This window comes from Staurois parvus, unplaced genomic scaffold (assembly GCF_062004578.1).
Source record: "Staurois parvus isolate SC_StPar_1 unplaced genomic scaffold, SC_StPar_1.0 ptg000547l, whole genome shotgun sequence".
NCBI lineage: Eukaryota > Metazoa > Chordata > Amphibia > Anura > Ranidae > Staurois > Staurois parvus.
The window spans coordinates 769,098-785,197 of NW_028318343.1; the positions used below are offsets into that span (position 1 = coordinate 769,098).

The 16,100-nt window shown below is 45.4% G+C and overlaps 2 protein-coding genes across 2 annotated transcripts in view; one reads left to right on the forward strand and one right to left on the reverse strand.

The window, feature by feature from the left end:
• The window catches only part of CDCA3 (cell division cycle associated 3), a 117,342-nt gene that overhangs the window by 64,375 nt on the left and 36,867 nt on the right, over window positions 1–16,100 (forward strand). The window lies entirely within an intron of this gene.
• Window positions 12,471–13,430, reverse strand: LOC149451203 (olfactory receptor 1J21-like). Its single transcript, XM_089690904.1, has one exon. It carries the CDS (start codon window positions 13,428–13,430, stop codon window positions 12,471–12,473), a length of 960 nt encoding a protein of 319 aa, XP_089547030.1.

Here is a 16,100-nt window from a genome sequence, read left to right on the forward strand (position 1 = left end):
CTGCGATCTATCCTACTGCCCTCTTTCCTTTCTGCATTATTGCTTCTCGGCCTTTTGGCCATGATCAAGCCTAGTATCGACCTAGGCCCTTAGGGGTATCCCTGCTGTTCATCTGCGTCGTTGAAAACTTCTTTGATCTATCCAAGCCTCTTGGTCCTTGTGGGGTACCCTCTGCTTGGCCTTGTAGGATCGTCAATTAAATTTGGCTTCACCTACTTGCTGCTATTGGGTTAAAGGCTTAGACCCCACAAGGAACGAGACTGCGATCTATCCTACTGCCCTGTTTCCTTTCTGAATTATTGCTTCTTGGCCTTTTGGCCATGATCAAGTTTAGTATCGACCTAGGCCCTTAGGGGTGTCCCTGCTGGTCAGCTGCGTCGTTGAGAAGTTCTTCGATCTATCCAAGCCTTTTGGTCCTTGTGGGGTACCCTCTGCTCGGCCTGGTAGGATCGTCATTTAAATTTGGCTTCACCTACTTGATGCTATTGGGTTGGAGGCTTAGTCCCGACAAGGAACGAGACTGCGATCTATCCTACTGCCCTGTTTCCTTTCTGCATTATTGCTTCTCGGCCTTTTGGCCATGATCAAGCCTAGTATCGACCTAGGCCCTTAGGGGTGTCCCTGCTGTCCAGCTGCGTCGTTGAAAACTTCTTTGATCTATCCAAGCCTTTTGGTCCTTGTGGGGTACCCTCTGCTCGGCCTGGTAGGATCGTCAATTAAATTTGGCTTCACCTACTTGCTGCTATTGGGTTAGAGGCTTAGTCCCCACAAAGAACGAGACTGCAATCTATCCTACTGCCCTGTTTCCTTTCTGCATTATTGCTTCTCGGCCTTTTGGCCACGATCAAGCCTAGTATCGACCTAGGCCCTTAGGGGTATCCCTGCTGTTTATCTGCGTCCTTGAAAACTTCTTTGATCTATCCAAGCCTTTTGGTCCTTGTGGGGTACCCTCTGCTCGGCCTGGTAGGATCGTCAATTAAATTTGGCTTCACCTACTTGCTACTATTGGGTTAAAGGCTTAGTCCCCACAAGGAACGAGACTGCCATCTATCCTACTGCTCTTTTTCCTTTCTGCATTATTGCTTCTCGGCCTTTTGGCTATGATAAAGTTTAGTATCGACCTAGGCCCTTAGGGGTGGCCCTACTGGTCAGCTGCGTCGTTGAGAAGTTCTTCGATCTATCCAAGCCTTTTGGTCTTTGTGGGGTACCCTCTGCTCGGCCTGGTAGGATCGTGAATTAAATTTGGCTTCACCTACTTGCTGCTATTGGGTTAGAGGCTTAGTCCCCACAAAGAACGAGACTGCAATCTATCCTACTGCCCTGTTTCCTTTCTGCATTATTGCTTCTCGGCCTTTTGGCCATGATCAAGTTTAGTATCGACCTAGGCCCTTAGGGGTATCCCTGCTGTTCATCTGCGTCGTTTAAAACTTCTTCGATCTATCCAAGCCTTTTGGTCCTTGTGGGGTACCCTCTGCTCGGCCTGGTAGGATCGTCATTTAAATTTGGCTTCACCTACTTGATGCTATTGGGTTGGAGGCTTAGTCCCGACAAGGAACGAGACTGCGATCTATCCTACTGCCCTGTTTCCTTTCTGCATTATTGCTTCTCGGCCTTTTGGCCATGATCAAGCCTAGTATCGACCTAGGCCCTTAGGGGTGTCCCTGCTGTCCAGCTGCGTCGTTGAAAACTTCTTTGATCTATCCAAGCCTTTTGGTCCTTGTGGGGTACCCTCTGCTCGGCCTGGTAGGATCGTCAATTAAATTTGGCTTCACCTACTTGCTGCTATTGGGTTAGAGGCTTAGTCCCCACAAAGAACGAGACTGCAATCTATCCTACTGCCCTGTTTCCTTTCTGCATTATTGCTTCTCGGCCTTTTGGCCACGATCAAGCCTAGTATCGACCTAGGCCCTTAGGGGTATCCCTGCTGTTTATCTGCGTCCTTGAAAACTTCTTTGATCTATCCAAGCCTTTTGGTCCTTGTGGGGTACCCTCTGCTCGGCCTGGTAGGATCGTCAATTAAATTTGGCTTCACCTACTTGCTACTATTGGGTTAAAGGCTTAGTCCCCACAAGGAACGAGACTGCCATCTATCCTACTGCTCTTTTTCCTTTCTGCATTATTGCTTCTCGGCCTTTTGGCTATGATAAAGTTTAGTATCGACCTAGGCCCTTAGGGGTGGCCCTACTGGTCAGCTGCGTCGTTGAGAAGTTCTTCGATCTATCCAAGCCTTTTGGTCTTTGTGGGGTACCCTCTGCTCGGCCTGGTAGGATCGTGAATTAAATTTGGCTTCACCTACTTGCTGCTATTGGGTTAGAGGCTTAGTCCCCACAAAGAACGAGACTGCAATCTATCCTACTGCCCTGTTTCCTTTCTGCATTATTGCTTCTCGGCCTTTTGGCCATGATCAAGTTTAGTATCGACCTAGGCCCTTAGGGGTATCCCTGCTGTTCATCTGCGTCGTTTAAAACTTCTTTGATCTATCCAAGCCTTTTGGTCCTTGTGTGGTACCCTCTGCTCGGCCTGGTAGGATCGTCAAATTTGGCTTCACCTACTTGCTGCTATTGGGTTAAAGGCTTAGTCCCCACAAGGAACGAGACTGCCATCTATCCTACTGCCCTGTTTCCTTTCTGCATTATTGCTTCCCGGCCTTTTGGCCATGATCAAGTTTAGTATCGACCTAGGCCCTTAGGGGTGCCCTGCTGTCCAGCTGCGTCGTTGAGAATTTCTTAAATCTGTGCAAGCCTTTTGGTCCTTGTGGGGTACCCTCTGCTCGGCCTGGTAGGATCGTCAATTAAATTTGGCTTCACCTACTTGCTACTATTGGGTTAAAGGCTTAGTCCCCACAAGGAACGAGACTGCCATCTATCCTACTGCTGTTTTTCCTTTCTGCATTATTGCTTCTCGGCCTTTTGGCCATGATCAAGTTTAGTATCGACCTAGGCCCTTAGGGGTGTCCCTGCTGTCCAGCTGCGTCGTTGAGAAGTTCTTCGATCTATCCAAGCCTTTTGGTCCTTGTGGGGTACCCTCTGCTCGGCCTGGTAGGATCGTCAATTAAATTTGGCTTCACCTACTTGCTGCTATTGGGTTAGAGGCTTAGTCCCCACAAGGAACGAGACTGCAATCTATCCTACTGCCCTGTTTCCTTTCTGCATTATTGCTTCTCGGCCTTTTGGCCATGATCAAGCCTAGTATCGACCTAGGCCCTTAGGGGTGTCCCTGCTGTCCAGCTGCGTCGTTGAGAAGTTCTTAAATCTGTGCAAGCCTTTTGGTCCTTGTGGGGTACCTTCTGCTCGGCCTGGTAGGATCGTCAATTAAATTTGGCTTCACCTACTTGCTGCTATTGGGTTAGAGGGTTAGTCCCAACAAGAAACGAGATTGCGATCTACCCCACTGCCCTTTTTCCTTTCTTCATTATTGCTTCACGGCCTTTTGGCCATGATCAAGTTTAGTATCGACCTAGGCTCTTAGGGGTGTCCCTGCTGTCCAGCTGCGTCGTTGAGAAGTTCTTCCATCTATCCAAGCCTTTTGGTCCTTGTGGGGTACCCTCTGCTCGGCCTGGTAGGATCGTCAATTAAATTTGGCTTCACCTACTTGCTGCTATTGGGTCAAAGGCTTAGTCCCCACAATAAATGAGACTGCGATCTATCCTACTGCCCTCTTTCCTTTCTGCATTATTGCTTCTCGGCCTTTTGGCCTTGATCAATTTTGGTATTGACCTAGGCTCTTAGGGGTGTCCCTGCTGTCCAGCTGCGTCGTTGAGAAGTTCCTAAATCTTTCCAAGCCTTTTGGTCCTTGTGGGGTACCCTCTGCTTGGCCTTGTAGGATCGTCAATTAAATTTGTCTTCACCTACTTGCTGCTATTGGGTTAGAGGCTTAGTCCCCACAAGGAACGAGACTGCGATCTACCCCACTGCCCTCTTTCCTTTCTGCAATATTGCTTCTCTGCCTTTTGGCCATGATCAACTTGGGTATCGACCTAGGCCCTTAGGGGTGTCCCTGCTTTCCAGCTGTGTCGTTGAGAAGTTCTTAAATCTGTCCAAGCCTTTTGGTTCTTGTGGGGTACCCTCTACTCGGCCTGGTAGGATCGTCAATTAAATTTGGCTTCACCTACTTGCTGCTATTGGGTTAGAGGCTTAGTCCCCACAAGGAACGAGACTGCGATCTATCCCACTGCCCTCTTTCTTTTCTGCATTATTGCTTCTCAGCCTTTTGCCCATGATCAAGTTTAGTATCGACCAATGCCCTTAGGGGTGTCCCTGCTGTCCATCTGCGTCGTTGAGAAGTTCTTTGATCTATCCAAGCTTTTTGGTCCTTGTGGGGTATCCTTTGCTTGGCCCGGTAGGATCGTCAATTAAATTTGGCTTCGCCTACTTGCTGCTATTGTGTTAGAGGCTTAGTCCCCACTAAGAACGAGACTGCGATCTATCCTACTGCCCTCTTTCCTTTCTGCATTATTGCTTCGCGGCCTTTTGGTCATGATTACGTTGGTATCGACCTAGGCCCTTAGGGGTGTCGCTGCTGTCCAGCTGTGTCGTTGAGACGTTCTTCGATCTATCCAAGCCTTTTGGTCCTTGTGGGGTACCCTCTGATCGGCTTGGTAGGATCACCAATTAAATTTGGCTTCACCTACTTGCTTCTATTGGGTTGGAGGCTTAGACCCCACAAGGAACGAGATTGCAATGTTCCCTACTGCCCTTTTTGCCTTTTTGCTTCTCGGTCTTTTGGCCATGATCAAGTTTGTTATTGACCTAGGCCCTTAGGGGTTTCCCTGCTGTCCAGCTGCATCGTTGAGAAGTACTTTGGTCTATCCAATCCTTTTGGTCTCTGTGGGGTACCCTTTGCTCGACCTGGTAGGATCGTCAGTTACTTTTTGGCTTCACCTACTTGCTGCTATTGGCTAAGAGGCTTAGTCCCCACAAGGAACGAGAGTGCGATCTAAACTACTTCCCTCTTTGCCTTTCTGCATTATTGCTTCTTGGCCTTTTGGCCATGATCACGTTTGGTATCGACTTAGGCCCTTAGGGATGTTCCAGCTTTCTAGCTGCGTTGTAAAGAACTACTTCAATCTATCCAAGACTTTTTGTCTTTGTGGGGTACCCTCTGCTTGGCCTTGTAGGATCGTCAATTAAATTTTGGCTTCACCTACTTTCTGCTACTGGGTTAGATCACCTTCCTCCTGCCGGTGACCCCTCCAGTGATATAAAGATCTATATAGAGGAATCAGGACCTCCTTCCTCCTGCCGGTGACCTCTCTAGTAATACAAACATCTATATAGAGGAAACGGGACCTCCTTCCTCCTGCCGGTGACCTCTCTAGTAATACAAAGATCTATATAGAGGAATTTGGACCTCCTTCCTCCTGCCGGTGACCTCTCTAGTAATACAAACATCTATATAGAGGAAACGGGACCTCCTTCCTCCTGCCGATGATCCCTCCAGTGATATAAAGATCTATATAGAGGAATCAGGACCTCCTTCCTCCTGCTGGTGACCCCTCTAGTGATATAAAGATCTATATAGAGGAATCAGGATCACCTTCCTCCTGTCTGTGACCCCTCTAGCGATGTATCCTAGAATTCTATTGACTTTCCCCACTGCATGGCCACACGGTTTGCTCACTTTGTAATCGGGAAAAAAGTACCCCTAAGTTCTCTTCGTAGTGCTGGCCAACACTGTACCCCCAATGTTGTACTCCCTCAAGGGATTCTTTTTTTCTCTAGGTGCATTATTTTACATTTACATTGAAGTTTATACTTCTTTGATCAATCTTTCCAGCAATGCCAAATCATGTTTCATGTTAAATTCACCTCCAGGGACATCAGGGACACACTTTTCTATCATCAGAAAAGAGATACCTTGCCCAACAGTACATGCAAAAATAAAAACTACTAGTGCATGAGCCTTTACAAAATTTATTAGTAACCAGAATGCGCATTTGCAGATTCCACCCAGTATTAAGCATATAATCATTCAGTACAGAAATCGCACGTTGCACCACATCAGGGCTGTGCGCGATGACGTCACTGCCTCAGCTCCGCCCCGATGCCTTTCATCTAATAGCATCCTCAGGGGAATTTTCTGATGTTTTTTTATTAAATTTATATATAAAATATCACATAGGCACTTCTTGAGTTTCATATGAATTTGATGAGGTATGCTATTGCACTTTGTAGGAGTTACATCTGTTTTCAGATTTTGTTTTAGTTTGTAGCCTTTGGGTATTCACAGATATACCAGTTCGCAGCTTTCTTTTGGTTGGCTATATCTTTGTTGCATAATATATTTTTTTCGTGATTTTAACCACTTCAGGAAGATTTACTCACTTTCCTGACCAGGACATTTTTTGCAATACAGCGCTGCGTTACTTTAGCTGACAATTACGCGGTCATGCAACACTAAATAAATCAAATTTATGTCCTTTTTTCCCTCACAATTAGAGCCTTCTTTTGGTGGTATCTGATCACCTCTGGATTTATTTTTTGCGCTATAAAATTTTAAAAATATAGTTTTTTGAAAAAAAAAATGTTTTCTTTCTGCTATAAAACATATCCAATTAAAAAAAAATAAAAAAATTTTTTTTTTCCTAATTTCAGGCCAATATGTATTCTGCTACATATTTATTATTTTATTGTAAAAAAAAAATTTTGCACAGAAGCGGCGCACCAGCAGCGAACACGCACCCCCGCTACCAGGAGGTGCAGAATCACGTTTACATACACAATTCTGAACAGCACGGCTGCCCTGTAGTGGTATATCTGCTATGGGGCGGTCGGCAAATGGTTAAAGTGCTTGTAAAGGCTGAAGGTTTTTTTAACTTCATGCATTCTATGCATGAAGCTTAAAAAAAAAAAAAAAAAAAAAAAACACAAAACCTGTGTGCGGCAGCCCCCCCCCCCCCGCCCATCCCTTCTGATCCAGCAGTGCACACTAGAGTCTCGGCTGTCCTGCGTCTCCCCCTCCTCATTGGCTGAGACAACAGCCAGTGAGTCAATAAGGAAAGTGTGGAGGAGGGGCCTGCTCATGACTCGACTCAACAGGACCAAAGTCCTCCATTTCAGTATTTTTTAGCCACTAGGCCCTGGCCTGTTGCAGATCCCAAAACCTCCCAGCTCTCAGAGCGCTCCCGAACCTTCTATAGTGGACTGCATTGCTTCTCAGTGCCACCCAGCCCTCTGCTGTCCCCCAGCTTACTGCAGAGCCTCCAGCCTCTAATAGTGCCTTCACCTTCAAAGAGTACCCCACACAGCCCCCCAGTCTCTTGTACATTCCAGTCTCCCACAGTGCCCCTTCAGGTCCCCAGAGGAAACCCCACTGTTTCCCCCAAACCCACTTCAGAGGCCTCACTTTCCATTCCCATCCCAGAGATACCACCCCTTACCATAACCCCCAACCCCACTCCTGACCGTTACCACTAACCCTCTGCAAAAAAAAAAAAAAACACCCATCACAGTTACCCTCACCCCCTCACCCCAACAGCCAAACTGATATGGCATGTGGAGGAGTCACTTCATCCAAGTTTCTAAATTGCCACCATTCCTGGAATTTTCTTTAAGCAAGCATGAATAAACAGGTCCATGGCAGAAACGTATAAACGGCTCCAGCAGGGGGTGAAGGGCTGAACTAGATAATGTTCCAGATCCCACAGTTACTCCCAACTCCACTCCAGAGGCCCCACCCCCCACTATTACCTTCAATACCATTCCAGAGACCTCATCCCTCACAGTTACCTCCAACCCCATACTAGAAAAACCCCACCCATCACCATTACCACCAACCTCCTCCAGAGATCCAACCCTTCCCTGCTACCCCCAACCCCACTCAGTTACCCCCTATTCCAGAGACCCCACCCCCACTGTTAACACCCGCTAAAAGGCTCCATCCCCCTATTACCCCCAATCCCATTCCAGAGGCCCCACCCCTCACTGTTCCCCCGAACCCCACCCATCACCCCCAACCTCCTTCAGAGATTCAATCCCTCCCTGCTTCCCCCAACCCCACTACTCACTGTTACCCCCAATCCCCTTCCACAGGCCCCACCCCCCACTGTTAACTTTCAACCCATTTGCCTCCAAGCTTCTCAAGCGCCAGTTCACAACTGTATGAACTGCTACCTCACCGACAACAACCTTCTTGATCTCTTACAGTCTGGCTTCCACCCACAACATTCCACTGATACTGCACTACTAAAACTCACTAACGACCTGCTACCTACTAAAACCAATGGCCATTACTCCATACTCATACTCCTAGACCTTTCCGCTGCCTTTGACTCAGTCGACCACCCACTCCTCCTCAGTAAACTCCACTCCATCGGCCTCCGTGACTCTGCTCTCTCCTGGTTTTCCTCTTACCTTTCTCAGCGCCACATACAACTTCTCCTCCTCCCCCTCTTTCCATTGGGGTACCCCAAGGCTCTGTCCTTGGGCCCCTCCTTTTCTCTCTCTACACCTCCTCCCTGGGCCAATTGATAACCTCCCATGGGCTCCAATACCACCTCTATGCTGATGACACCCAGATCTCTCTCTCCACTCCCCAGCTCACCCCCTCAATCTCCTCCTGTATCACAAATCTATTAAGTGACATATCAGCATGGACTTCACACCACTACCTTCAACTCAATCTTTCCAAAACTGAGCTTGTAATATCCCCCCCCCCAGATCCCCCACTCATGACATTACCATAAAGATCAACAGCACAACCATTGGTCCTTCCCCTCATGCCAGGGTGCTAGGCGTAATCCTAGACTCTGACCAATCCTTTGGGCCCCACATCCAATCACTGGCTAAATCCTGCCGCCTCAACCTCTGGAACATTTCCAAAATCTGCCCCTGCCTGACCAATGACACCAAAAAACAACTTTTCCACGCCTTGGTTATATCCCGCCTCGATTACTGCAAATCCCTTCTCACTGGTCTACCATTACACAGGCTATCCCCCTTCAGTCTATTATGAATGCTGCTGCTAGACTCATACACCTTACCAACCGATCAGCGACTGCTGCCCCTTTCTGCCAATCCCTCCACTGGCTTCCACTAACCCAACGTATAAAATTCAAGATGCTAACCACAGCATACAAAGCCATCCACAACACTGCCCCTAGCTACATCACCAACCTCATCCACAGATACCGCCCAAATCACCCACTCTGCTCCTCCCATGATATCTTCCTCTCTAGCTCCCTCATCACCGCCTTCCACGCTCGCCTCCAGGACTTCTCCAGAGCCTCTCCCATCCTCTGGAACTCCCTAACACAGCATGTCTGGTCAGCCCTCACCCTGTCTTCCTTTATGCGATCTTTGAAAACTCACTTCTTCAGGGAAGCCTACCCCAGCTCCACCTAAGAACTGTACTTGAATCACCTCCACCGGATCATCCCCCGCAGCTATCACTTTTTGTATCACCTCCCCCTTCCTTTAGATTGTAAGCTCCACAAGCCGGGCCCTCCTATTCCTTCTGTACTGAAAGTATTGTAATTGTACTGTCTCCCTTATATTGTAAAGCTCTGCGCAAACTGTTGGCACCATATAAATCCTGTATAATAATAATCTGCACCAGATTTTGCACTCTCCAGTTTTAGTTAAATCTCCCCCATAGTGTTGTTCACTACTGATGGTCACAGCGCAGTTCTTATATATCCACATTTTTTTGTTTTGTTTTTAGTTTTTTGTTAGCACTTCGCACACACTATCACTCCCTTTTTTTTCACACATTTTGAAAATGTGACTGTTATCCACTTAGATAAGGGATCATGGGCTCCATTCACAGAATCAGATTAAATGCAATATGTTGGTGTCCAGACGCATTTTCCCTAAATACCGCATATGACCCTGAAATTGTCGATTCACTATACTGTTCTGTGATATTAATCACAAAACGCTCATTAAATACCACATAGACAGGTGTTAAACTCAAATCACAGAAGGAAATAAATGATTAAATGCATTCGGTAATTAACCCCTCGCCCTCCAGAGGATATACCGCCCCTTCCTGACCAGGCCATTTCTTGCGATACGGCACGGAGTTACTTTAACTGACAATTGCCTGTGTGTTTTTTATTTTTTGTTTTATAAACAAAAAAAGACTGTCAATTTTGAGAGAAAATTTATATTTTTGACATTTTGCTATTAAACATGTCCAGTAAAAAAATTTAAAAAATCAAATTTCATCATAAATTTAGGGCAAAATGTATTCTGCTCCGTGTCTTTGCTAAAAAAAAAATCCCAATACGTGTAAATTAATTGGTTTACATGAAAGTTATAGCATTTACAAATGGTGGTATAGATACTGGGATTTATTTTCTACTAGTAATCTCGGCGATCAGCAACGTATAGCTGGACTGCGGTGAGCATTCTGACACTGGGGGGGAACTGACTTGGTGTCACTGACATCTCCAGTGACACCAATACAGTGATCAGTGCTAATAAAAAGCACTGACACTGGGCAGGAAGGGGTTACCATGTGGGGCGAGCAAAGGGTTAATTGTGTGCTGTTTTACTATGTGGGCTTTGATTGTGTTTCACTGTAAGCACACTGCTTTGTATGGCTCTGCTATGCAGAGCCATGCAAAGCAGTGTGCAGGAGCTGACAGGGAAGAGATCTGTATTGTTTACATACAGGTCTCTTCCCCCCGTTGCTAACACTCGGAGATCGCCGGGTGCCGGCGGGGAATCACCATCTGGGACCCAGTGATTGATAGCCAAGGCTGTAAACAGCAGCGCATGCACTGCGCAAAAATCACACATATATACTGTGTGTGTGTATGTATGTGTGTTTATATTTATATATATATATATATATATAAAATGTGTGATTTTGCGCACCTGTGTTGCCCTGTAGCAGTATTTCTGCTATAGGGCAGCGCGGAAGCGGCTAAGGAATGTGTACTGGTCGCTAAGGATGCGGCAGCCGCCCGCTCCTTAACAACCATGACAGTTACTGGCTGTTCAGGACGCTGGCAGCCTCCTGCTCCTTAGCAATGCGGTATTACTACTATTAATAAATATGTCAGCTACCGCCAGGCGCTACATTACTGCATGCTTTCAATACTAAAATGGCCTTGTTTACATTAGGCCGGAACCGGAAGTGATATAATGATGTCGCTACAGTCCTCCTAGGTCATAGAGATGAGTGGAGTCCACCGCGATTACCAGATTGGTTCTCGGGCTCACCCAGGTAAGCCTGAGAGCCACCAGAAATTGGCAGGGGGGAGGACGCAGACTCCTCCCACCATTTCTAAAAGTGATCCAGCGGCGAATCCGCTCTAAGATCACTTTTAGCAGAATGGGTATTGCCCACTGAAAAAAAAAAAAATACTGGGGTTATGGCACATTGCTGCAGCCATAACCCCGGTATTCCACTTCCAACCGAGGATGTCTTTTGACTATGGCCCAGTTAGGAAGTGTGATACAATCAATGCCTACTGAGGAAGTCCCGCCCAGAACGTAATGCATATAGGGGGGTGGAGCCACGTACAGGATGTCATCCTATGGCCATCTTACCAAGTGGTAATATTACATTCAGGGGTGGACTGACAACTCATGGGGCCCCCGGGCAAACGGGGATCATGGGGCCCCTGTGTCCTTGCCCCAGCTCAAAAAAGCCTATGAAAAAGGTACCAGGGGCATCTCAAGGGCCCCCTACTGACCCCGGGCCCTCAGGCAGTGCCCAAGTTTCCAAATGGTCAGTCCGCCCCTAATTACATTGTATATCTCAGCCTTGCAGTGTGCCTTATCTTGTGAGGGTCTTTTATTAGCAGCATTAAAAGAGTTTACACAGAGAGAACTAATGGCTGTTCCTTTATCTTGCATGGATATTCCAGCATGTTCAAGCTTTGCAGCAAAGAAGAACAGCATTTGAGTGGGAGTTTAACCCTTTAAAGGGAAAGCGCATTTGACCTACTGTTGGTCATATCCTGGAGGTGCGCGGCCAGTCACTTTTGGTTGAGGCATTTGGCACAATGGGTGATCACTGGGCACACTTTGGTGATCAGACTTTGGATTAATACGTTTGTTGTTGGACTGTTTTGGATTTATTTAATAACTAGGTTGCTACAGTATTTTTGTTTACTCTCTGAAAGTCGCCAGGCTTGAACTAGAACTTTCATTGGACCACTCTGCCTGTCAGCCAACTGTGAGTACCTATTTTCCGTGCTTGGCTTGCTCCTGTCCCGGCGTGGTAGCCAGTCACTATACCGTTGTGTATAAGTCCTGGGGGCAACTGAGTTCCGGTAGGCCTGCTTGCCTTATGGGAAAGAGGACTGCTATAGGTGGAGAAATCAGAGTCAGCTATAGTGCCTGACCACCAACGCTAGGGGTAGGTGTGACAGTTGGACCAATGTAACTGTCAAAATTTCCATACCTGGAATTTAGCTTTAATATCAATTGATACAACCAGGTGCCATAGAGAAACTTCACTTGGGGGTTCCACCATAACCTGTGGTTATGTCACTGTATGCTAATAAAACTAGATGACTAGTCTTTTAAAAACAATAGCTTGATAATCAAAAAAAACTTCCTTGTTACATTTCCTATAGCATTCAAAATATCTTTGTTCCTCAAAGTGTAGACAAAGGGGTTGAGCATTGGAACCACCGCTGTATAAAGCAAGGAGAACAACTTGTCCAGTTCTCTAGAATGCTCAGATTCTGGTTTGGTGTACAATATAATGATTGGAAAAAAGAAGATTATAACCGTGATGAGGTGGGAGGTGCAACTGGAAAAAGCTTTGTGTCTTCCCTTTGAGGACTGCATTTTCAAAATGGTGGAGATGATGAACAAATAGGACATTATAATAAGCAAAAAAGGCAAAGATACCAACAGTAAAATTTGAAATAGCAGAAGTAAGTTTCTGCTTGTAGTATCACTAGAAGTAAGGGTGTACAACATTGCTTGCTCACAAAAGAAATGGTCAACGTTTACTGTGGGACAGAAGGACAATGGAGATGTAATTAATACATCCATTGTTGCATTGATAGCAGATATAAGCCAGGAACACAGAGCCAGTGAGGTATATACACCTTTACTCATGTTTAAGGAATATTGTAACGGTAAACAGATTGCCACGTATCGGTCATAGGACATGGAGGTCAGTAACATTATATCACAAGCAGCTGACAATGAGAAGAAGTATACCTGAGCCATACAGGCAGAGAAAGACATCCAATGGTCATGTGTCAGGAGCATGAAGAGCAGTTTTGGAAGAGTAATTGAAACATATATAACATCGTTAACAGCAAGATTACTCAAGAAGAAATACATTGGAGTATGGAGCCGGGGAACCAGACCCACCAGTAGAGCAATGGTCATGTTTCCAAAAACAGTCATCAGATACATCAATAGAACTGCAGTGAAAAGGAGACGTTGCCCAGTCTCAGAAGTGGAAAATGCTAAAATGTAAAATAAGTGTCCCGTACTGTTTGAACATTCCTCCATCTTTCTTTCCTGGAAAAAAAAATTATTGGTTTGTCACTGATTTGCCCTAATATCATATGAATGGGTATGTTGGTCATGAAAGGCCACCAGTTATCCAAAACTAATATTACAACGTTTGGGAGGTGCTAGAAAGTTAATCTGCCTCTTATACACTATATGGCCAACAGATTTTGGACACTTGACCATCACACCTATATGTGTTCATTAGACATCCCATTCCAAAATAAGTGTGCTGGTAACAAAAGGTCATCAGTTCATTCAAAACCAATATTTCAGTGCTTGGTAGATGGTAGATGTCCACTAGGGTTGAGGTCAGGATTTGTGAAGGCCACTTGAGTTCCTCAACACCACAACAGTTCCTCAACACCAAAACTCATCATGGGGATGGCTTTGTCCACAGGAGTATAGTTATGCTGGAAGAGAAACAGGCCTTCCCCAAATGTTACGGAATGCTTGGAAGCATACTTGTCTAAAATGTCTTTGTATGCTTCTAGACATGTCCTTACCAGTCATTAGATATGAAGGTTGCATTAGTTTTCTTTATTTTAGTCTAAGAACATTTTTGAACAAGTACAGAAAATACTTCTTGATCTTGCCACAAGTGTAGTGTCCTTGTAACTTCCCGTGATATAAACTAGTGGCAAAATCAATGTTATCTTTCCTGTATACACTACTAATCCATGCCATGGAGATGAATAAAGGAAGACATGTGTGAAGTCCAGCTTGAGTGGCAATCATGGCTCTCTCCATAGATACAGTGTAGAAGTGAGCATAGCTACCCAGGGACAGGAAGATGATATTCACAGGATTTTCAGGTGGAAATAAAGCAAAAAAAGCCAGAGTTAAGAAAACTAATGCAGGCATGCCATCTAAGGATTGGTAAGCCAAAATATATTAAATTTTAGCTTTTGGATTTAGATATGCTTTATTTCACCTCATGTACACTATAGAGCAGGGGCGAACGGACAACTCATGGGGCCCCGGGGCAATAGGGGATCATGGGGCCCCTGTGTCCTTGCCCAAACTCAAAAAAGCCTATGAAAAAGGTACCAGGGGCATCTCATGGGGCCCCCTACTGACCCCGGGCTCTCGGGCAGTGCCCGAGTTTCCAAATGGTCAGTCCACCCCTGCTATAGAGCCAACAGTTTGTGGCTTCCTGACCATCACGTCTACAGGTATATGTGCTTGTTGAACTTCCCATTCCAAAACCATTTTAAGAATGTGCTAGATCATTTTCAGCTAGAACAGTTTCCGCTCTTCTAGAAAGAATTCTACAGATGCTCTCAAAGAATTGAAGTGTGTCTGTAGAAATTTGTATCCATTCAGACAAAATTAAAAACAAAGCATTTGTGAGATTAGGTACTGAAGTTGGATGATACCCTCATCCAATCATTCTAAATGTGCCCAGTAGAGTTCAGGTTTTGTGAAGGACACTTGAGTTCCTCCACACCAAATGGATCAAACCATGTTTTTATGGAGATGGCTTTACCCACAGGAGTACAGCCATACTGGAACAGAAATAGGTCTTCCCCAAACTGTTACTGCATGGTTGGAAGTTTACTTGCCTATAATGTCTTTGTATGCTACTAGACATGTGCAAATCGATTGGTTACAAAGTAAAATTCAGACAAACTTTTTGTTATTCGGAGGTTTGGATGTACAGTTGTGTTCAAAATAATAGCAGTGTGTTGAAAAAAGTGAATAAAGCTCAAAATCCTTCTATTTGCTTTTATTTCCATCCATACAAATGCATTGGGAACACGACACATTCTATTCCAAATCAAAACATGAAAAAAAATAGATCAAATTTGTGTTGTTCCTCTAAAACATTTGAAGAAAAGTGAATATTAGACGGTTCAAAAAAAATCGCAGTGTTTGTATTCTTCTTTACAAACTCAAACATTCACTATATAAACTGAAACATGTTTGAAGATTTTGCTTTCCTTTGAATGACTTCATGAATATTTGGTTGTAGTCGCACTGTTTCTGAGAACTGCTGTACATCTGTGTTGCATGGAGTCACCCAACTTCTGGCCCCTGTGATCAGGTATTCCAGCCCAGGATGATTGGACGACATTCCACAGTTCTTCTCTATTTCTTGGTTTTGCCTCAGAAACTGCATTTTTGATGTCACCCCACAAGTTTTCTATTGGATTAAGATCCGGGGATTGGGCTGGCCACTCCATAACGTCAATCTTGTTGGTCTGGAACCAAGATGTTGCACTTCACTGGTGTGTTTGGGGTCGTTGTCTTGTTGGAACACCCATTTCAAGGGCATTTCCTCTTCAGCATAAGGCAGCATGACCTCTTCAAGTATTCTGATGTATTCAAACTGATCCATGATCCCTGGTATGCGATAAATAGGCCCAACACCGTAGTATGAGAAACATCCCCATATCATGATGCTTGCACCATCATGCTTCACTGTCTTCTCAGTGTACTGTGGCTTGAATTCAGTGTTTGGGGTCGTCTGACAAACTGTCTCCGCCCACTAGAACCAAAAAGAACAATCTTACTTTCATCAGTCCACAAAATGTTGCGCCATTTCTCTTTAGGCCAGTCAATGTGCTCTTTGGCAGATTGTAACCTCTTCAGCACACGTCTTTTTTCCAACAGTGGGACTTTGCGGGGGCTTCTTGCAGATAGCTTGGCTTCACATAGGCGTCTTCT